Consider the following 24,032-nt stretch of genomic DNA (forward strand, 5'->3'; position numbering starts at 1 on the left):
CCAATCAGAGCAAACTATCCGCTGTCCTGCGCGTAGCACCAATATAATTAATGTTTATTTAAAAAAAAATCCTGACGTCGTGGTGTTAATCTATTTTAATATTGTAAAATTGCAAATGAAAGGTACAGTACACATCTATACGCAAAAAAATTTTCAACTTGCTATCTGCTTTATTTTCAGTCCTGTAACATTTTGAAAAAATAAATTTTTTTTACGAAAGGTGGATTGCAAAATTTATTTAGCAAAGTCTATTGAACCGATTTTAATGAAATTTACAGCATTATTTTAGTGTATCATATAGTTTTTCAGGGTGAAATATGAAGGTCCTAAATGTAGCATAAATGGTTGAAAAACGTAAAATGCGAATACTTGTTTTTGTATGTTTTTTTCACAATTATTGCTATTTTGCAACAAAGGTGACTATTTTTTAAATTTTTAACCAATTCTATATTATATGAAATTTAATTACGCAACTTTTATGTTAGTACAACTTTTCTCGGAAATGAATACTTTTAAAGTTATAATCAAAAAACCAAGAAAAAAATCAAATTTTTCCTTAATTTTTTTGACATTTTGATTATTTAAACAATGTTCCGGAACTTTTTGAGAGGGAGGATAACTCAAATATTATTATTTGATTGATTTTCAAGCAATTTCTGCAAAAAAATTTGAGTCACCTCTCAACGTCCAAATGTACTAATATTTTTACAGATCCGCCCTGGTCTAATTACCTATACTAATTTTTACACTATTACACGAATTTTAAGTGGTATTGAACTCGATACGAATATACCATAATAATTTATTTACTCAGGTACTTTCCACGTACACAGTTCAAAGAATTTGAAATTTCTTACATGTGTACTTATACTATAGTTTAGGTAACTTATTGATTCCCTGGTTACCCCTACAGAATTCCCCATCAACTCATTTATCGCTTCAGTCGTTTGTATTTAAGCGTTAGCTAATATAGAATTTTAGCATAATATTATTATATGGAAAATAGCAGAAAACATGATTATACTATTTCTTGTTTTTCCGGCGATATTATTTGAAAATGTCAATTCTGAATGCAAAAAAAGTGCGACAACTGCAAGTGGTTCACAGGCCCCTAAAAGTATTTGTTCTGGTCAACTGATTTTTGAAGACAATTTTGATTCTTTTGACTTATCGAAATGGGATCATGAGCAAACCTTAACTGGTGGTGGAGTAAGTATTTATTATAATATATTTATATTTGCTTTCTAAGCGGTTCTTGTTTTATTATTATTTACAATGATTAAGAGCGTATGCGCAAAATTTCGACCTAATTTTTTTCGAATCCTGAGAAAACTATTAAGTATTTTTGAAAAATTTAAACGCAGAATGATAGATTACATTATTACCGAGGGCCGAAAGTCCCTTAGAATAAACAAAAAGTTTCATGTGAATGAGATATTTGAAATTAAAAATCACACTAAATGTTCTCTTTTTTTTTCAACCCTGTAACATATTCAAATAAATATTGTAAAAGTTTTCAGGGACTTTCAGTCCTCGTTAACCCGGAAGTAGTCGCGCTCACTTCTGTAACGTCGATAGTCGCGTGTGAGATTCTATCTCAAAATACGAATTTAAAACAAATTTTTATTTTGTACTATTTTTATCTACTTTTTATATTGAAAATATATATTTCTAACAATTTTATTAAAAAAACCTGTGTTAACGGCCACCTGCCAATATCGGCCACCTGTCCTAACGGCCAGTTTAAAAATTTCCCAAACCAATTATATTTAGACTACAAAAACTGGTATTACCGTCCACCTTTCTATATCGGCCAATAGTTCTTTCATTTTTAGTGGCCGTTACTGACAAATTTTACTGTACAGTAAAACCTGTGTTAACGGCCACCTGCCACCATCGGCCACCTGTCCTAAGACCAGTTTAAAAATTTCCCAAACCAATTATATGTAGACTACAAAAACTGGCAATAGTGGCCACCTTTCTATATCGGCCAATTGTTCTTTCATTTTTAGTGGCCGTTACTGACAGGTTTTACTGTATTACGAAAAAGGATGAAATGTGGGATTCTATCTAACGGCGCGACTACTCGCGGGTTAAAGCTAATTGGCTCTCCCCAAAGCCATAAATTCCACAAAAAGAAGAAGAAAAAAATTTCTACGCATTACTACACCCTTCCTCGAGGCACTTACGAAATTTTTTGAAAATTGCAAAATTTTTCATCAAGTTATCGCGAAAAAGGATAAACATTGAGATTCTATCTCACCGCGCGACTACTCGCGGGTTAATAATGTAACCTTTCATTCTGCGTTTAAAGTTTTCAAAAATACTTACTAGTTTTCTTAGGATTCGAAAAAAATAAATGCATTTAAAAAGCATTTCCCCGAAATTTTTACGCTTAAGTGAAAAATGTTTAAATTTTGGAATAGCCAAATTATGTTTATTTTGCAGATCTGCATTTTATATTTATCTAAAAATCAATTACCCATGTGTCCTTAATTCGCTAGTTATTCATATATTTAATGCCTTCTTCTTGTTGATATGTCTCTCCGTTACAAATATTGGCAATAATCATGGCAATCTGTATCTTATCTGCATCAGCGCGGAAAATCTGCACAGATGTTGTGTTGAACCAGCTTCTGAGGTTCTTTAACCAGGATGCTCTTCTTCCTGGACCTCGCTTTCCACATATTTTTTTATCCTTGCAGGTTGGCTTGTAGGAGGGCATACCTGGACACATTTCGCATAATGTGTCTGATGTGTTCGCATAACTGTTGAAATTTGATGGTGGTCAGTATCTCTAGGTTCTTCTTTACTCTTCTGAGTACCTCCTCATTTGTCACCCGGTCAATCCACCGGATTTTAAGTATTCTCCCATATAGCCACATCTCAAATGCTTTGTGCTCAAGTTCAAATGCTCAAGCGCCAATTTTCTGCACATACAAAATTCTGCAAGGTTCACGATTCAACACCATAAAAAATGACAGAGAAGACGTAGCATCGCAGTATTCTTACTTTTATGCAAATAGAGAGGTAGGCTCTCGAAGAAGGCGCCCATCTAGTTGAAGGTGCATCTAGCTCTAAACTATGAGGTAGGATGTAGATTTAAAACCTAGCTGCATCATTTTTTTTTTTGTTTTTCATTTATTAAACGTATCAACCACTGAGAGTTACTAGCGGGAGAGTGAAATGCAACAAGAATAAAAACCGCTAAACGCCGTAAAAATGAGTGGCGCATACAATATTCCATCTACAAAAGAGCTGATATAAATATTACGTGGCGCGAAAATGTTTTTTCATTTTGATGGAAAATAAAATTCTAGTTTTATTTTGAAAGATTTTTCCATAATATTTGCTTTGTTAATTTGATACAGTTTCTAGTTTGAGACTCTTTTTTGACGCGTTTTACTTCAAATTTAGCAAATATTATGGAAAAATCTTTCAAAATAAAACTAGAATTTTATTTGTTATCAAAATGAAAATACATTTTCGCGCCATTTAATATTTATATCAGCTCTTTTGTAGCTGCAATATTGTATGCGCCACTCATTTTTACGGCGTTTAGCGATTTTTTATTCTTGTATCAGGAGTTTTTCAAAGTTTTTTATAAATTAAATGTATGAAGTTGAATGAAATGTTTCTCGATTACACGTTAAAGCGTTATAAATGGTCGCCTTTGTCGCATTCTCTCCCAAATGATCTAGTAGTTACAACACTAGACTTGTGATAAGACAATCCGAGTTCATATCCCAGCCATCCTAATAATTATGGCCGGCAAATGAACTCGGATTGGCCAATCAAACTTAGCGTCGTAACTACTACAACTACATAAACATTTTCGGCGATAATGGTTAAATGGATTATACTTTTGGACCTAGATAACTTCTGAACTGTTTAACCGATTTTGATCATTAAACATGAGTTCGAAACGTATTGACAAGTAGTATCTGATGCATCTATGGTTAAGTAGGATAACTGAAGGAATTACAGAAATTATTGAGCTCGAAAAACCGTTACAAAACCCATAAGAAATAGATTTGATCATACTTATGAAGCCTTGAAACAAATAAAAACTTCTGTTGGAGTGAATGTAAAGACAGTGATATACTCCAACAGAAGTAAGGAAAAAGAAAGTATGAAGAGTCAGAGGCAAAACTGAATGGAGTTGGCTAGCAAGAGATGCAAGAGAACAACTTGACACTCAAGGATGGATACGGCTCATTTGCATGCCTGTCGAAGAACAGTAGCTCAAAGTAGGTAATGATGACTATAAAAGGTAAATATTAAGATAAGAATAATGTTCTGAAAATGTTTAAAAATGAATAAGTGTTAAAGAAGAACCAATTAAATAAAACTAACAAATGATGGGCGCCAAGAAAATGATCTTCGATCACTCTCCCAGGTACTTTACACTGCTGTCAAATATTAAATATATTAAATATGTAAGTAAACGTAAATATAAGGAATAATAAGAAATGATATGCACAATAAATAAACATTTATTAAAAAAAAATAGCTACTAGATTTTTGACAATCTCTGAGTTACACAAAGTGCATATAATGTGACTCTAACATGACAAAAGTTATGGTTAAACATGATATATCATATATCAACAGTCCTGTTATATGAATGTACAAAATTATATACCTCTTACTTATACATAGGGTACAACACACATGAGACTTCTACCAAATGTTTATAGTACGCCTGCTACGTACAACTATATTAAAACCGACAAATATTAAAAGTAATATAAATAAATAGGCACAAGCCTGACGAAGAGAAAATACAATGATGAATTAAGCAAAATGAATTAATAAAAGTTATAAAAAAGAAGCTAAGATACAATACCGAAACGATGACCTAAATTAACCGAACAAATGGAATAAAGCGAATAAATAATAAAATATTTGGGAAACAAGCAAGTAATGTTACAAAATAAATATCAAACCAATAATAAAATATAAAACCCTAATTTTCTAGGCCTGATTACCTTGTGCACACATGTAACTTACCATAGATACAACAGTTTGGGAACCTAATACTCTAATATACAAATATGTCAAATAAAAAACAAAGGTAACTAGATCTGAAACCAAATAATTAATAACATAATACGTCAACCAAATGTCTGAAATATAAGCACAATAATTACTCAAACCACAAACTTTAAATGTTCCCAAACCAATCCCTTCATCGAAAGACTTCAAGGTAAAGTCTGATGCTACAATCCATAAAATTAGCACCAGAGGAGGTGCTAAACCATGTTTCCTGTAGGTGCAGGTAGAAAGATGACAAAAATGGGACTGGAATGTCCCATAGGTTGCTCCCAAATCGACATACTTCCATGATGACTTGACTGTGGCTGTAGTGGATTCCCTAGGTGGTCAAATAAGGGGCTACGACTTCATATTATGGTTTCTCCCAAATGGCGGGTGATTCGTATCCAGATTCCATGAGGTGTTGAGTTACACACATGTTTCCATACTGCAGACTCCAGATAACTTTTCACTTGAAAATTAACTTGTTTAATAAAAATAATTTAAGTAGTTGAAATTATCAACCCGCCATTTGTATAACCGATTCGAACCACAGCCAACAGTCAAGTGTCGTCTCCCTCCTTCCAAGACTACGATGTCAAGCTCACAGAACGCGAAAGAGTGTGGACCACCAGAGGGCCGCTGCCAATCCAACAAATCCAAAAGATGGTTTTAAATTGGTTTAATGATGACGTATTAAAAATAAATAATTTTCTTAAAATATAAGAGAAAATAATATTTCTAAATGGAGAATTACCAGAAAATTAGAGAAATTTAATTAAGCAATCAAAAGGAAATAATTTTAAATATGATTAAAGCGCTAAAAATGATATTATAACGGGTGGACCGTTACAGCCTATAAATTATAAATTCGAATTTTCTTAGATATGAAGTATAGACCGTTAGACGCGTCTAGTATCCTCCTACAAACGCTCAGTTATTGGCGCAATTCGTAGGTTGAAATTTTGAGTAATTGTCGAAAAAGCAAAATTTTCAAAAGTTTAATTTTTCAGTTTTTTGGCTATAATGAGCCGCGTGTAGGTATGATCTTCACCGCTTAAGCACCATTTGAAAGCATAACTTAACACTATTGATTTGGTGTATTTGCGATTTTTCTGTCTATTCTTGAACCTAAGATATATACGCCTAAAAAATATGCGATTTTGTATTTATCTAGCCCTATAGCTGACTTATGGGTGGTCACAAGTTACAAACTACACCGGTTCTGAATCAGCCCTGACCCCCTCTTGCAACACAGAAAAAAAGTCAGATCGGTGTAACTTTCCCACACACATACATACATAGTTACATATCCACAAACATTTTCCCTTTTTTAAATCAAAATTGAGTCATAATTCTGAGCTCGGTAACTTTTGAATGGTATAACCGATTTTCAAAATTAGACATTCGTTAGAAAGGTAATTATCAGTATGTACTATCAGAAGCCGCAAAAAGCGGACTTAAATTTTTGGGAGTTTTGGGGACGAGAACGAAAAACGGACCCCAAATGGAAAGGGCCGTAAAATCCACACCCTTGGACCCAAATGGAGAGTTAACATATGGATGGGCGAGTCTTTTACTAAACTTTAAGATGAGATTTGACCCAATTTTTAATTCAGTTAGATTTAGAAAATCTAAAATTTTGTGTATACAGGGTGTTTCATTAATGATTGTCCATATAGTAACTGGAGAAACCTTAGCACAAAATACAAAGATTTAACCTAAAACACTTAAATAAAATGTAATTCCTTATTGAGTTACAGGGTGTTTTATCTAAAAATTTAAAAATTTTTTTGCTCAGAATTTTAAAACTATTCGACGTACCCTTTTCATACTTGGCAGAAAGTGCGACTACTAGACACCCTACTAAATTATTATAAACAAACGTTTCTAGCTACTACCAGAGGAGTACGACAGGGGATGGCGAATGGTTGACCCTTCTAAAATTTTACGCCACTGGAAAAATTACCATTTTAATGCTATTTTTAGATTCTACAATACTTTCTACGTAAATAATATACTCCTCATTGGTAACGATAATGTCATTCGTTTTCGAGATATTTGAAGTTAAACATGAAACGGCACAGTTATTTTGATTAATTTATGTTATTATGATTCATATGATTAAATTTTAAAATTATTTGTACCCAGTACTTCAAAACTATTTGGCGTATCCCTATCATACTTGGCAGAAAGTGTAGGTACTGTGCACCCTACTAAATTAAGATAAATAAACGTTTCTAGCTACTACCAGAGGCGTACGACAGGGGATAGTGGCTGGTTGACCCTTCCCAAATTCTACGCCACTGACGAAATTGCCATTTTAGAGTATTTTTTTGATTTTGCAATACTTTTTATGTAAATAATATACTCTTTATTCGTAACGATAAAATGATTAATTTTCGAGATATTTGAAATTAAAAATGAAGCGACACAATACATTAATCAAAATAACCGTGTCGTTTCATTTTTAACTTCAAAGATCTCGAAAACTAATGCCTTTATCGTTACAAATGAAGAGTACATTATTTTCATAGAAAGTATTGGAGAATCCAAAAATTGAACTAAAATAGCAATTTCGCCAATGGCGTAGAATTTGGTAAGGGTCAACCATTCACTCTCCCCCGTCGTACGCCTCGTAGTAGCCAAGAAATGTTTATTTAACATAATTTAGTGGTTTGTACAGTACCTATACTACCTACGAAGTATGAAAAGGATACGTCGAATAGTTCGAAAATGCTGAGCAAAAATAATTTTTAAATTTTTCGATAAAACACCCTGTAACTCAGTAAGGAACCACATTTTATTTTAATGTTTTAGGTTAAATCTTCGTATTTTGTATTAAGGTTTCTCCGGTTACTATATGGACAATTATTAATGAAACACCCTGTATATAGTGTCGCATGTAGGGGTATTGTGCGCCACTAACGAGAACTGCCGTTCTCTGGTAATAATTACTAATAGTATAAGTATGTGTAGTAGTAGGACTAGTAGTAGCAGAAAATGAATAATCATTATTCATTTTCTTTTTTTCACTTTTTTATCTTTTAGAACTTTGAATTCGAATGGTATACGGATGATAAACGTAACAGCTATGCTGAAAACGGAAAATTGCATATTAAACCGACTTTTGTAGCCGATGAGCATGGAGGAGATGGATTCTTGTATTCTGGTACTATTGATCTAGGAAAGAAGTGAGTACCTACTTTTATAATTTAAATATAGTAACGTGTCATGGGGACATATTGGGTTGTGAAGATGAGGTTCTAAAACCAAAAAAAATAAGCTCAATTTTTAATTTTGATGGGTATTTTCCATTTTTTTAATTTAGTTTTCCATTTTCAAACATCGTTTTTTCTATTATTGCGCCATCTATCCATAATTCGAAAAATTGTGTGTGTGTGTGTGTTTGTTTTATTAGCACTGGTTTAAGCAACCAAATGGCCAGTCAATGTGTATTCGAAAAATTGTTTAGAATAAAAGTTGCTTATTTTTACGTAAGAAATCCAAATCTGTAATAAAAAATGGAGGTACCTATTTAAGATTTTAAAGTAAACCACACCCCCTTCCGTGGAGGTCGTGTTTTTGTATCATTAGACAGATTTTTAAAATGTATTGAACACGTATTTTCCAGTTTGTTTGATGTTCTTCTTCTTCTACGGCAGTATAGCCCAAATTGAGGCTTGGCCTCCTTTATTTTTTGCCTCTACCCTTGCTTGTCTGTGGCTGCTCTTCTCCATACACGGGCTCCTAAAAGGGCTTGTGCATGCTGTTTACTGTGTTTTCCCAGAGCTTTCTTGGCTTTCCAACCGGTCTCTTTCCCTGCATTCTAGCATTCAGTACTCTTTTTGGTAGCCTATCTTCTCCCATTCTTATCACATGTCCGGCCCATTGCAATTTTTGTATTTTAATGAAGTCTGACAGGGGTGCTTCCTTATAAAGTTGATAAAGTTCATTGTTGTATCGACTTCTGAAGATTCCGTTTTCCCTCACAGGTCCTAGTATTACCCTCAGTACTTTCCTTTCGAATATGCCGAGTTTGTTTTTGGCTGTTTCTTTCAGGACCCAAGCTTCACTGCCATAGCATGTTATTGATCGAATTAAAGTTTTATAGATTCTCATCTTTGTATTTCGGTGGACACTTTTAGACCGAAATATATGGGAGAGGGCAAAATAAGCTCTTTTTGCCTGCGTTATTCTCTTCCGTATTTCTCCATCTGGTGATCCGTCGGCATATATTTCTACTCCCAGGTATGTAAACTTTATAACCGTTTCAATGTCATCTTCATGTAGAATATGTTTTGTGGGACTATATTTCTTCTCGTCTGAGTCATTATTTTTATTTTTTCTAAGTTAATTTCCAGACCTAGCATTTTTGTTTGTGTTTTTAACTCTGCGTATGTTTCCTGTGCTCCTGTTGATGTTCTACTGATAATATTAATATCATCGGCATAAGCGGCCAGTTGAACCGTTCGGTTGATCAGTAGGTTTCCTCATCCAGTTTCCATTTGCCTGACCGGATACTCCAGTGCCAGGTTAAACAATGTTGAAGCCAGCCCATCTCCCTGCTTTAGTCCCTGCGAAATTTTGAAAAATCCTGTCTGGTGGTTTTGTATTAGTACACATGCCTGAGTTTCATCTATTGTGGCTTTAATGAGTCTTATTAGCTTGTGTGGTAATGCCAATTCAGCCAATATATAGTATAGTTTGTTCCTTTTGACTGAGTTGTATGCCTGTTTAAAGTCTACAAACACGTTGTGAACATCAATACCGTGTTCCCATGATTTGCTCAAGATCTGTTTGACTGTAAATATTTGATCCAGTGTCGATCTTCCCCGTCGGAAGCTGGTCTGATAATATTTTCTGCTAGTGGTTGGAGCCGCTGGTTTATAATATACGTGAGGACTTTATATGCTGTACATAGTAGAGAGATTCCACGGTAGTTTTTGCACTGGAGTTTGTCTCCTTTTTTATAGATCGGGCACAGGGCCCCCGCTATCATATGTGCAAAGTGTGCAATGAACACGGGCGCCATCCTTTAAGGGCGCCAAAAGCCGGGGTCAAAAATTGCAAAAAAAACAAACAAAAACAAACAAAAAAAAACAAAAATTAATTTTAAAATAAAACTTGAGAAATTAAATAGGATTAGGTATAAATAGGAGAAAAAGAGAATATTTCGGCCATATAATTAGAGGACCTAAATACTATCTACTTCTCCTTATAATACAAGGAAAAGTGGAGGGAAAGAGATAGATTGGTCGAAAGAAACTTTCATGGTTGCGTAATATTAGACAATGGTGTGGAACTATAAGAAGACGAATTATTTCGCGCAACAGCCGATAGAAAAAGCTTTAAGGAACTTGTAAACATGATGACGGCCAACGTCTGAATACGGAGACGGCACATAAAGGAGAAGAAGGTATAAATACACACGAAATTTTATTAATACATCATCCAGTTACTGCCGATTCCTATTTGCGAGAATATGTCTGAAGTCAGGCATTTTTATTTTTTTTTATAATTTTATTATGTTTGTATCATTTTGATATTTTAGTCTACAAACACCTAATAGTCCATTTACCCACGATTTTTGCTGTGGATTTTAAAGAACCAGTGGATTTTAAGTCATATTGTGCCGATGTGTGCTTTGCCCTGGGGTGAGTGTCACCCCTTCTCGGGGGTGAAAAAACATGCGTTCAAAACACGTCCGGAATTGGACAAACTGACTAATTCTAAGCAACTTTTGTTCGATAGAGTCTTTTCCTAAGTCAATACTTTTCAAGTAATTTGCGAGTGAAAATGTTCATTTTTCAACAACAAAAACACCCGTTTTAGACGTTTTTTCGCAAATAACTCAAAAAGTAAGTATTTTAGCGAAAAAAATGTTCTTCGCAAAAATATAGCTTAAAAAAAGTGACAAAAAAATTGTTTGTATATTAAGTCTGTAAACCCAGTAGAAACAGAGATGCTGTTGCAGCTAATGAAAAGAAGGTTATTATTCGTCAAATTCCTAATCGAATATTTCAACGTAAAATAACCAAAATATGAAGCAGAAAAAAGCTTTATTTATTTATTTATTTATTAAAGTTTCTAGCATCAAAAGTAAGTAAGTTAATCTCAAAATAATATTTGTCCCTTTTTTGGGTAAAAAAATCATTAATATCACCCTCTAATTAGCATCATAAATGAAATTAGTCGTGACCACTTTACCATTTAAGTACTTTATGTATCGTTTATATGATCTGTAAGTTTCATCGGTTCAAAGAGCACATTGTTGAAAAAATTTAGTTTTAAAATAAAATACTTTTTAATCTTGAAAAAAATTCTTTTTTTTTCAAAATAACTGAATATTTTGGATTTTTGTTTTCTTGTAAGACCAAAACTGGTTAAGATATGGCTGTTCAAAATTTACTAAACTCGTGATTAGTGACTCGTTTAAGTCCTTTGAACTACAGCCTTTTCAAAAATAAGCACTTTGAAGCGATGAAACTTCAGTACCTACTTCAGATCATAATATTATAAACAATATACATATAGCCATAAGTAAAGTAACTTGTGGTGAAGCAGTAACTATTAATTTCTTTTTTGGGACCAAGGGACCAATTATTTTTAGCGTAACATACTTACTTTTGATGTTAGAAACTAAAAAATAAAACTTCTTTTAATATTCGATTTGGACTTTGACGATTAAGAACTTACTTTTCATTAGCTACAACTCTGCTTCTATCGGGTCTACAGACTTGATCTATATACCATTCTTCTCACTTTTTATAAGCTATATTTTTGCTAGCAATATTTTTTCTATAAAATACTTTCTTTTATATTTATTTGCGAAAAACCTATAAAAACGTGTTTTTTTTTTCTTTTTGTGTTAAAAAATGGACTTATTTACAATCCGACAAGCAATAACTAGCATGTGACCTTGAGCGACAGCGAGAAATACACAATACGAGAAGGTCAGCCGCCAGTTCTCACTTGTCGGATTGTACTCGCAGATAACTCGAAAAGTATTGACTTAGTAAAAAATTTCTATAGAACAAAAGTTACTTAAAATTAGTGATTTTATTCAATTCCGGACTTTTTTGAACATATGTTTTTTCACCTCCGAGAAGGGGTGAAACTCAAATCCAGAGCAAAAGCACTCATCGGCACGATACCACTTTTTTCTTTGACATGTTTGCTATTTGTATGAAAAATTTAAGTTATTTAAAATTCGGAAGTTTTGGAATATTTTACCATGAGTAAGTTCAGTGCTATATTTCAAGCACCTACCTACCTACCTTCAAAAAAAAATAAATAAAAAAGCATGATTCAAAATGCCTTAAGGGGCGCCAAAATATTTTTTGCACACAGGCGCCAGTAACCCTTACGGGGGCCCTGATCGGGCGTACTATGCTGTTCTTACAGCCGTCGGGTATTTTCTCTTCTTGCCATATGTCTTTGATAAGCGCGTGGATGTGACTTGCTAAGTGGTCGCCACCTACCTTATACAGTTCTGCCGGTATTTCGTCAACTCCCGGAGCTTTATTGTTTTTCTGGGCCTTAACAGCTTCGAGAACTTCCTCTATAGTTGGAGCTTCTACTCCATTATCTACTTCAGTTTGTTTGATGTTAATTTCGAGAAATATTCGCTTTTTTTTGTGAAACTTTGTGACTCACCAGTTTCCTTAAGCCCGCTCAAATCGTCAGATTTTTGAAACATAGATTCACTGTTCTTGGTTTACTTAATTTACCTTGTCTTAATCTGACGTTTTCGAGTTGTTTTAAGTGAATTCCTTTTTTTCGGAGTGGCCCCAACGCAAGCCCCTGTATTAAGAACCCATATATGGTAGGGGTAAATTTACAGGGCACAAGGTTTCTCCCCATGTGATTTTCTGACGCACTCGAGAAATTGTAAAAATCCATGCTTGGGTTCCCCTACCATTAATACTTATCGCAGTTAGGAGCGTATAGATATTATAGTTATTAAACTGGCAGGTAAATTTATTGAATAGCTGTGATGAATTTTATTATTAAAATATTGTTGATAATAATATAACAAAAATATTCGCAACAATGATATTCTACACCCAACTAAATTTTATTTAAAATTTTATGGTAGAGTGACCGTAGTCCCGGTAACTTTGCACAAAATCACAATACTATCAAAGGTGAGAACAGAATACTACTCCGCTGAACATGACGTATTAAATAGATGGAAATATTATTGTAGAAAATTAATAATGGGGGCAAATGTGGACAAAAATAAAAAAGGTACCGCTATTGAGAAAAGACCTGACATAATCAAAATTGAAGTAGAAGCAGTAATTAAAAGATTAGAGGCAAATTAAAAGATAAAAGACAAACCAGGTGGTTTAACGTAAACCTGCAGCAAAATACTCTTTTATAAAATATCAGAGAATACATAAATAATATCATTGAAGAAGCTGCAATAAATATCGGTCTAAAAAATAAATGAAGACAAAACAACAATAATGCAACATCTAATGAAGTCAAAGCTTCTCTAACGAGGTGCAAAAATCCAGATATACTAGACCATAATACGATCAGCAGTTGAGTATGGAAGCGAAACATGGACGCTAACAAAAAGAGAAGTAAATAAATTGCTGGTGTGGGAACGTAAAATTCTTCCAGTGATATGTCTCTTGCAGAGATAGCGGGACAAACGAATGGAGGCGCAAACACTACAACGAGTCTCCCTTCGGAAAAGAAAAAAGGGAAATATAATAAAAGTCAATACACTAAGATGAACAGGACATGTGATACGCGTAAAAAGGTCTACATGACGATCTAAATAAAGGCGGATAGATGCAGTAAGACAGGATCCGGAGAAAATAGGAGTGAGACATGGGAAATATTGGCACAGGATCGACAAACATGGAAGGTAATAGTAAACGCAGCAAAGACTCACGAAGAGTTGTAACGCCATTGTTAATTATGATATAATTCAAGGGACGATGAAACCTTTTTTACTACCAGAAATTGTAGCAAACCAAACAGGTTTTCTCCTATAACACACTAGGGACACTAAAATTCATCATCATCATCATCAACTAGCCTATATTTGTCCACTGCTGAACGTAGGCCTCCCGTAAAAATTTCCACCTATTTCTATCTTGAGCTTCTTGCATCCAATTTGTGGTGATGCGCTTGATATCATCCGTCCATCTAGTCGGTGGTCGTCCTCTGCTTCGATATGCCTCCTGCCTTGGTCGCCATTCCAGAATCTTTTTGGTCCATCTGTCATCCGTCAGTCTGGCAACATGTCCTGCCCAAGCCCATTTAGCCATGGCTATTCTTTCAACTGCCTCCGTGACTCCTGTTCTTCTTCTTATTTCTAGGTTTGGTACTTTATCTCTAATGGTAATACCTAACATTGATCTTTCCATAGCGCGTTGTGTAACTCTTATTTTATTTATTGTTCTTTTTGTCAGAGTTAGTGTTTCTGCACCATATGTAAGAACCGGCAAAACACACTGGTCAAAAACCTTTCTTTTTAAACAAACTGGAATATTAGACTTGAAAATGTTATTTAATCTACCGAAGGCAGCCCATGTGAGACCTATCCTTCTTTGTATTTCAGTTGTCTGGTTATCTCGGCCTAAGCGAATCTCATGCCTAGATATTTGTAAGCTATTACTTGGTCGATGCTATGACTCTTAATCTGAATTTTATCGCTGACTACAAGGTTGGTCATAAATTTTGTCTTTGAGGTGTTAATTTTAAGACCAATTGTTTTTGACACTTTATAGAGCGTGTGCAGCATTTTTGTAGCTTTATCAACTCTATCAGATATTAAAACGATGTCATCGGCAAATCTTAGGTGGTTCAGATCCTCCCCGTTTATATTGATTTCCATATTATCCTCTCCTTCCATTTGCTTCAACATATATTCAAGAACAGCTGTAAACAATTTCGGGTAGATAGTATCACCCTGTCTAATTCCACGTTCTATTCTAAATTTCTTGCTATCTTCATGAAGTCGAACACAAGCTGTACCAGTTTCGTAGATACTTTTAATCAAGGCGATATATCGGTAGTCAATGCGGCAGTCCGCCAATGCTCGAAGCATTTTATGATGATCTATAGTATCGAACGCCTTTTCATAATCCACGAATATAAGAAAGATAGGCTTGTTATACTCTGTGCACTTTTCTATTAGCGTTTTTATAACTTGTAGATGATCGTTTGTTCCGTATCTGGAGCGGAACCCAGCCTGTTCACAAGGTTGGTAACTATCCAGTTTGTTCACAAGCCGTTTTGTTATTATCTTCATGAATAGTTTGTATGTATGGGAGAGCAAACTAATAGGTCTGTAGTTCTTCAGATCTGACATGTCACCTTTTTTATGCATTATGGTTATTATTGCATTATGCCACTGAGAGGGGGTTACGCCTCTTGTCAAACAAACATTGAACATCTTTTTCAACACATTTATTAACGTTTCTCCTCCTTCTTTGATGTGTTCAATGACTATCCCATCTTCTCCAGGTGATTTATTGTTTTTCATCTCCGAGAGAGCTGATTTTATTTCCTCTGTTGTGATATCTGGCATGTCTTCTGAGCCTACATTTTGAACTTTTGGTATTTGACTTTGATCAAGATCTGGAAGTTCTTCTCGCTTATACAATTCTGAGTAAAAATCTTGAGCAATTTTTAAAATATCTTCCTTATTTGTTGTTATTTCTCCTTTTTTATTTACAAGTTTAGAAATATTTTTCGATCCTTCAGTCATTTGTCGGCGCAGTACCTTTAAACTCTTATTTTTATCAATGGCTTGAGTTATGTGTTCAGTGTTGTAATTTCTGACATCTTTTCGAATGGATTTTGTGATATCTTTGTTTAACTGTCTAAGTGCTGCAAAATTATCTGTGTATTTGTTTTTCAATTCTCTTCTTTTGTTTATAAGGTCTTTAGTAGCTTGAGTAAGTTTATCTATCTTGTTTTTTCTTTTTTCCTTATATTTGCTATGAGCGTTTCGAATCGCACTGTTTATTCGCATGTTTGTCACCTCTATATCTAATGCATTTTCATTTAGATGTTCAACTTCTTTCAGTTCTGAAGTTATGAGATTCTGATAAGCTACACTATCTTCTATCGATTCCCATTTATTAGAATGCCTCTCTGTTATCATTGCTGTCCTCTCTTGTCTAATGTTGATCAATATTTTTGCTCCAACCAACCGATGGTCACTCCCAACAGTGATTTTATTGATTACTGTAACATCTTGGATAATATTTTTTCTGTTTGTGATGATGAAATCAATTTCGTTTTTTGTTATGCCATCTGGACTAGCCCACGTCCACTTACGTTGTTGGTTCTTTTTGAAAAATGTGTTCATCACGTATAGCCGATGATGCAACAAAAAATTTAGTAGCATACCTCCTCTATCATTTCGCTCACCATATCCAAATAAGCCCATAGCCACTTCTGCGTTATCTTCTTTATATCCAAGTTTAGCGTTAAAATCGCCCATTAAGATTAGGTGGTGGGTTTTATCTTTTTCCATAGCTCTATTTATATCTTCATAAAAGTTTTCTATTTCTTCATCGCTATGACTCGTCGTGGGTGCATATACTTGGATAATTTGAATAGAGCATCTCTTGTTCAATTTTAGTATGAGATACACAACTCTTGAGCTTACACTATCTATTTTTATAATTTTATCTAGGTGTTTCTTGTGGACGAGAAAACCTACGCCGCCAACTGCCTTATCGTCTTCTCCAATGGAATGTAACAGATGCCCTGATTTTAAAACTAATTGGTTTTCTCCTTTTCTTCGTATTTCGGAAAGTCCCAGTACATCCCATTTTATGCAGTTAAGTTCTTTCTGTAATTCAATGAGCTTATCTTCAGTTGCAAGCGTTCTTACGTTATAAGTGGCAATATGCAATGTTCGTTGTCCATGGTAGCCGTGTCTATCCCGGTGATTCTTTGCACCCTCTGCCCTTGGCCCGATCTGGTGGCTACCATCACCAGGGACCGTTGGGCCGCCGGGGACTAAGGGCCTTTTTCTAGTTTGTGTCATGTCATTTACGGGGGAAAATTAGCCATTTCACTACCACGCTGGCCAGTGCGGGTTGGTAGCGGGAAATTAGGAGTGTTTGAATGGGGAGAGGCGCAGGTTACGCAGTTTGTGTGTAGGGTGTGCGACAATATGCCATACACACCCCCCACGCAAAGTGGACCCCTCCCACTCCAATACGGTCAATAGGACTCATTCGTCACTCGGGGTGTGGATGAGATAGGTTTGAGGATAGAGATAATGGGTAAGGTTGAGATGGAATGTTAGGGAGGGACAGCGGTCAGCTGCTCCTGTAATCGCCTCTTACGACTAGTAGGAGATCCTGTGGGTGTATTCTACTAAGCGGCCCGCATCCCACACGGGGATACTAAAATTACATACTATAAAATATAATATAAATATAATATAACATATTTTCTATTTTAGGTGTACAAATAACGACAATGAAGGTTGCAAAAGAACAGGTTCAGCTAATGCCATACTCAATCCAGTAAAAAGTGCTCGTATTCGAACTTTAAACTCTTTTTCGTTTAAATATGGTAAAGTTGAAATTAGTGCTAAAAATCCTTCTGGAGACTGGTTATGGCCAGGTATGTATAAACAGAAGAAAACTCTTAAGTGTCATTTTATACATACATACAGAGAGTCTGTAATTTGGAATAAATTCAATATCTCAAATACTAATTGTTTTTTTGGAAAATGCTCGGACCCGTCAATTAGTATTTCAAATTGTCCTTTTTTACATACAATAATAATGTATACAGGGTGTCCCAATTTAGAGATATGACGCGATCGTTGATTTTCTTAAATGGTAACACTGTCATTTTGATAGCTATTTTGATAGGGTGTGTTTCAAATTTTTATTCCCTACCATTTACAAGATAATAAAAAATAACAAAGTTATGAAGAACAAGAAATTAAATAATAATTGAATTTAATTATTTCGAATAAGCAAATGCTCATAACGTTACCCATTGACAATTTGACAATAATTGAGGGCAATATTATGAGTATTTGCTTAATTGAAATAATTAAATTCAATTATTATGTGATTACTTGTTTTTCATAACTTTGTTATTTTTTATTATCTTGTAAATGGTACTGAATAAAAATTTAATATTTTGCAGTTGTGTATAACTTTTCACACCCTATCACAATAGCCATCAAAATGACAGTGTTGCCATTTAAGAAAATCAACGATGACGTCATATCGCTAAATTGGGACACCCTGTATACATTATTTTGTATGTAAAAAATGACAATTTGAAATACTAATCGACAGGTCTGAGCATTTTTCAAAAAAACAATTAGTATTTTAATTATTGAATTTAATCCAGATTATAGACATAACTTTGTTATTTTCTATTATCTTGTAAATGGTACTGAATAAAAATTTAATATTTTGCAGTTGTGTATAACTCTTCACGCCCTATCACAATAGCTATCAAAATGACAGTGTTGCCATTTAAGAAAATCAATCATGACGTCATATCTCTAAATTGGGACAGCCTGTATATATTATTATTGTATGTCAAAAAGGACAATTTGAAATACTAATCGACGGGTCTAAGCATTTTTTAAAAAAACAATTAGTATTTAAGATATTGAATTTATTCCAAATTACAGACTCTCTCTGTATATTGTTTTATAAAGTGTATTGTTAGTTGTTGTATTTGACTAAACTACAATTATTTTAACTCGACTCGACTCGACTCGACAAGTGCTTATTTCTAGATAACTTATATTGTATTCTTCGATTAAACTTGTATTCTTCGATTGGTCTGTCTGATGTTCAATTTGTCGCACTTTTGATCTTTTATATTCCTTAATTTTCCAATGCAGTTTTTGTTTTTGCGGATAATAATGTGGTTGCAATTTTCTTGTCGATGTTAAATACAGTCTATATCCATAATTTTTCTCCATATTAACTCTATTCTTGTGAAAAAGTATGAGATTATTGAGGCCCGCCGGCAAGGGGGTCAGGGAGGGTCGGCCGACCCCCCTGGATAATTACAGCTTAAGATCTTATTGATAAATTTGGTCAATATCGAAGGAGATTACAGTTTTTATTTACCGATTAATAATTTTTTGTTTTATATATGATTATTAAAATATAAATTTTTCTTGTTCTTTCATTAATTTCTAGAATAGAATAGCGACTTAAAGATTTTGACCCTCCCTTAATTTTTTTTCTGGCGGCGGCCCTGTGATTATTGAAAGTGGTACACCTCTTAAAAAATAATAGTAAAGACGAGATTTTACAATTTCAACATAATTTCTGTAATATTTAATTATTCAGTACTTTTTGGCTTGATTGCTAAATAAATTCGAAATTAAAAGATTGTTTATGTCTCTAAAGATTTTGAAATTTTATTTTACTTTATTGTTATATTTTTTAGCCATTTGGTTGTTGCCAAGTAAATGGGTATATGGAGGTTGGCCAAGATCTGGAGAAATCGATGTAATGGAGAGCAGAGGAAATCGAGAGCTTATAGCAAAAGGCAGTGGACAAAATATTGGAGCAGATCTAGTAGCTAGTACCCTGCACTGGGGACCCGATGCAAAAAATAATAAATTCATGAAAACCCACTGGGAAAAGACCGTAACAGGTGGGTATCTTCTTCTTCAAGTGCCATCTCCGCGACGGAGGTTGGCAATCATCATAGCTATTCGGACTTTAGAGACGGCTCCTCTGAAAAAAATTATTTGATACATATTAATTTACTGATATTATCATCCACATACATTCCCATTATCAAAAAAAATGTTAATCTGTATTCAGTTTTTCTCCCTTAATTCTACATAATATGACCACCTTCACCCCATCTATTCAATTTGCCATTACCATAACATATCAGTTAATAACACTCAGTCATGCTAAAACCAAATCAACAAGTCTTATTGTTTGTTTCTGGGGCCCGTTCATGCTACACTCTCATTAGTTATCTCATATACACCTTACAGTCCATCTTTCCCTCCCCCTACCGTTGGCTACATCTTATGACGGTTTGGATTTAAACCCTTGGGGTTCCGGGTAGCCTGTGGGGTCCTTATGAATTAATCACCTGAGTCTGAGCTGGTTTTCAATAATTTATCCTCCTTGGATTATTTGAGACATTTTTACACTTCTACCACCCCTAAGGTGGTGTTTTCTTGCACTTACACAAATTACAACAACTACCAACTGGTGATTTAAATAATTTCAGTAACTGAGAAATTTAAATCAACACAAAATGCGTTTCTAAATCCTAGGTGTGGCCACAAAAGGATTTATTATCGATTTTTATAGTTATTAATTTCATGTGTAATGTGGTTTGCCTACTTCCATCGTGGACAAACATCACTTGACTGCATTTTAATACAGCTTCTCTAAACACATAACTATAACATCAAGTTTAATTTTACTTTAATTGATTACACAAGCCTACATTTTTATTTTCATGAAAAAGTTTTTTAAGTTTGATAGGTGTCCTATAGTAAATGGGATGTGCTGATCACGAATATGTGCTTAGTTTTTTTCCAGCACGTCAGGTTTTCAAGAAAAGTGTATTTGAAATTTTTCATAGAAACTGCCAAAAATACTGATTAAATATTTATTGAAACTTTATTTAATACAAAGTTAAGCTGCAAAATTGAGTTGTTTATACACAAACAATGCAGTATAACCTACCTTAGACAATCGTTGGTTTTTTTGAAAAAAAAAATCGTTTTTCTTTTTCCGTGAAAACTGCGTTTTGTAGTTTTCTTAGGAATTCTCTCTCTCTCTCTTCAAGGTCCAGAAGTAATTAGCCCTAATTATTATTTTCCATCTTCCTTGGTCATGTCTTTCCATCTCCTTTATATGTTGATGGAACCTCTCTCCCTGCTCTTCTTCTGTCAACGTGGGAATCCAGAAAATGAAGCTTGACACTCATATTGCATCCCAGTTTTTATAATTTTCGACCATGTTGGCTACAATTTGTTTATAGTTTGGGGACTTGTTGTGATCAAGGAAACAGTCTACGACTGCTACGAAAGAACTCCATGCTTCAGATTGATTTTAAGATTCGAATTTCAGGGCCTACAAAAATTCCTTCTTAAAGTTTAGCTTAAGAAAATCCAGAAAATTTGTCGCTCAGGTATTTAATGTAGTCACCTTATTTATTTAAAGCTTTAACAAAGTACTTCATCAATCCTAACTTTATGTGAAGAGGAGGAAAAGGAACTCATTGGGTCAACTAGAGTACTAGAGTATTACGCTGCACATTTTTTGTGGCCATTCTTTCTTAACGTAAGCTAAATATTTCGTGCTCGTGCTCCCACTCACACAAAAAACACGGATACTTTGTGAATCCAGACTTCTGACCCAAAAGCATGGATATTATTTTGAGATCTCATAGAAATGCCAACAATATCCGTTATACTTTATTTTATTTCGGAACTGCTCAGGATTCTCATATTATGTTTCTTTGAGATGCACAGAGTGGTTTACTTGAGTGGTTTCCAGATACTGAGGCATAAGTATTACTATTGTGCAACAAGACACCCTTCATACTTCTCTTAGAACAATCAATAAATAACCGCCATGATGTGGAATCGTAATCAGCTCCCAGTTTCTCGACTACTTCAGGAATATTAGTACAATACACCAGTGAGCCCTCTTGACAAAAATATTCCACGAAATCTTTTTCGCGATGCCTATACCACGAAAATGTGGTACCTAGAGCCAATACATTTTTTTATCCTTCAATCGTGATTCTTAGATTTGTGCAGCATCCTTCGATAGGCCCAAGTCTCTCACTAAGTCTTTTAGTCAGCTTGGATGAACTTTGGAGGTTGGTCTGTATCAGGATTGAATTCGTCTTCATCAAAAACATACGTCAAATTCACATATTGTATTAAAATAGTTTCTATCGATCTATCAAGTATTTTAAAGAAATAATTTTAATACAATTTACAAAATATCAATAAGGTACTTGTTGAGCTAGTAGATAATATCTCACACGATTTTTTAATTTTGCGAAAAATTTTGACGTGATGGGCTTAAACCGAATTCGTATTCAGAATCAGCGTACCCGTATTAGCTAAGGACACTTGTCAAACTCAAAACACCAAAAATCATGTCGGCCTGTGTTATTTGTCACATCACAATGGAGTGATGGTCGTAACTGTTTTCAATTTGAACAAGCTTTACACCAGTGGCTACATAACTAACAAGTAATTATTTCAACTTTCTGTGGAACTCTCATTTCTTTCATGTCATCATTCAGGATTTTCGTTATCATTCGCCAGTTGCCACCATCTATTCAACATGTGAACAACTCAATTTGAGCTCAAATGGTACTTCGAGCAGAATACATGTGATATTTTGTGCATCCATGTTCAAGTTCAAAATTATAATCTATGCTTCCAAGACGGATCGATTTTAAAGGTTTTTACCCTTATATTTTTGTATTTTGGTGGTTAGGATGTCAGCATCGTTTGAGTATAACCTATAACTTTTTTAAAACCTTAGTCAATAGGTTATACTTAATTTTAGGTCAGCACTGATGATGATCGGTTATCCGATCGAAATCTAGTTAGAAAGGATTTTACTTGTTTTTTGTAATAACAGCCAACTACAGGAAAACTTTTTCCTCGTAAATTTTTAATATACATCTCCCCACGCTTCTTTTTCCTTGAATATTTCCCTGCATAATCAATCGGATCAAGTTGTGTCTCCCTCCACGTGTAATATTTCCGAAATATTCTAATTTTCTTGTTTTGTTGGTATTAAAGATTTCCATTTCTTTATTCATCTTTCTCAGAACCTCTTTGTTTGTTACGTGTTCTGTCCACGATATTTTCAGAATTCTTCTGTACATCCACAGCTCGAATAATTCTAGTTTTTCCGTTGAGTCCACATTCAAGGTCCAAGCTTCCATTTCGTAAAAAAGTCGAGAAAACGTAGCACCTAGCCAACCTAACTCTTACCTCCAACTTCAAATCTCTTGTGCAGAGCACTTTTCTCATTTTGTTAGAATTTGCTCTAGTATTTCCTATTCTAATTTTGATTTCTTGGAAGTAATCACCTGTGGGATTGATCATTGTTACAAGATATACATATTGGTCTACTCGTTCGACATTGTTTCCGTTTATGAAGACATTCTCGTTATTTCTCTGAATTTTCGATATTCTCATAAATTTTGTCTTCTTGACGTTCATTTTAGACCGTATTCTTGTCCATTATCCGCTATTCTGGTCACCAACCTCTGAAGATCCCCAATCATTTTGGCTAAGATGACAGTGTTATCCGCATATCTAATGTTGTCAATGGGAACTCCATTTACCTTTATTCCAGTTGCTTCACCCTCAAAAGCTTTCTTCAAGGTCTCTTTCGAGTAGGCATTAAAAATAATTGGCGACAACACGCATCCCTGTCTCGCCCCACGTCTGATTTTAATTTCCTCTGACAGCTGTTCGTTAACACGTACTTTTTCTCGTTGCTTATCATATAAATTCGATATAATCCTGAGGTCATTATAGTCTATCTTCTTTCATTTCAGGTGGGTATGACAAAGCTTATCACAAATATCAAGTAGAGTGGACACCAGATCATTTAAAATTTTCCATCGATGATCAAGAAATTGGAACCGTAACACCACCAAATGGAGGTTTCTGGGAATTCGGCGACCTCCAATCATCTGGACAACAGAACCTCTGGAAGGATGGAAGTAAGATGGCTCCATTTGACGCAGAGTTTCATCTATTGATCAATTTGGCCGTTGGAGGAAACTTCTTTCCTGATGATGTTGATAATAAATCAGGAAAAAAACCATGGACCAGTACTGAACCTTACCGTCAGGGAATGACAAATTTCTGGAAAGCTAACGGACAATGGAAACCTACATGGAAATTAAACACAGATGATTCGCACCTTAAGATTGACTACGTAAGAGTTTGGGCTTTGTAATTATTTAAAAATAAATAAATTTATTGAAAAAAAAAATAA

The 24,032-nt window shown here is 34.4% G+C and overlaps 1 protein-coding gene across 1 annotated transcript; it reads left to right on the forward strand.

Annotated features, from left to right (window-relative positions):
* The first annotated feature begins 953 nt into the window (after positions 1-953).
* LOC126890611 (beta-1,3-glucan-binding protein-like) lies at positions 954-24,032 on the forward strand. Its single transcript, XM_050659693.1, has 5 exons — positions 954-1,209; positions 8,089-8,231; positions 17,489-17,652; positions 19,462-19,671; positions 23,587-24,032. Exons 1-5 carry the CDS (start codon positions 1,015-1,017, stop codon positions 23,991-23,993), a joined length of 1,119 nt encoding a protein of 372 aa, XP_050515650.1. The 5' UTR covers positions 954-1,014; the 3' UTR covers positions 23,994-24,032.

Source organism: Diabrotica virgifera, chromosome 8, assembly GCF_917563875.1.
Source record: "Diabrotica virgifera virgifera chromosome 8, PGI_DIABVI_V3a".
Taxonomy (NCBI): Eukaryota; Metazoa; Arthropoda; class Insecta; order Coleoptera; family Chrysomelidae; genus Diabrotica; species Diabrotica virgifera.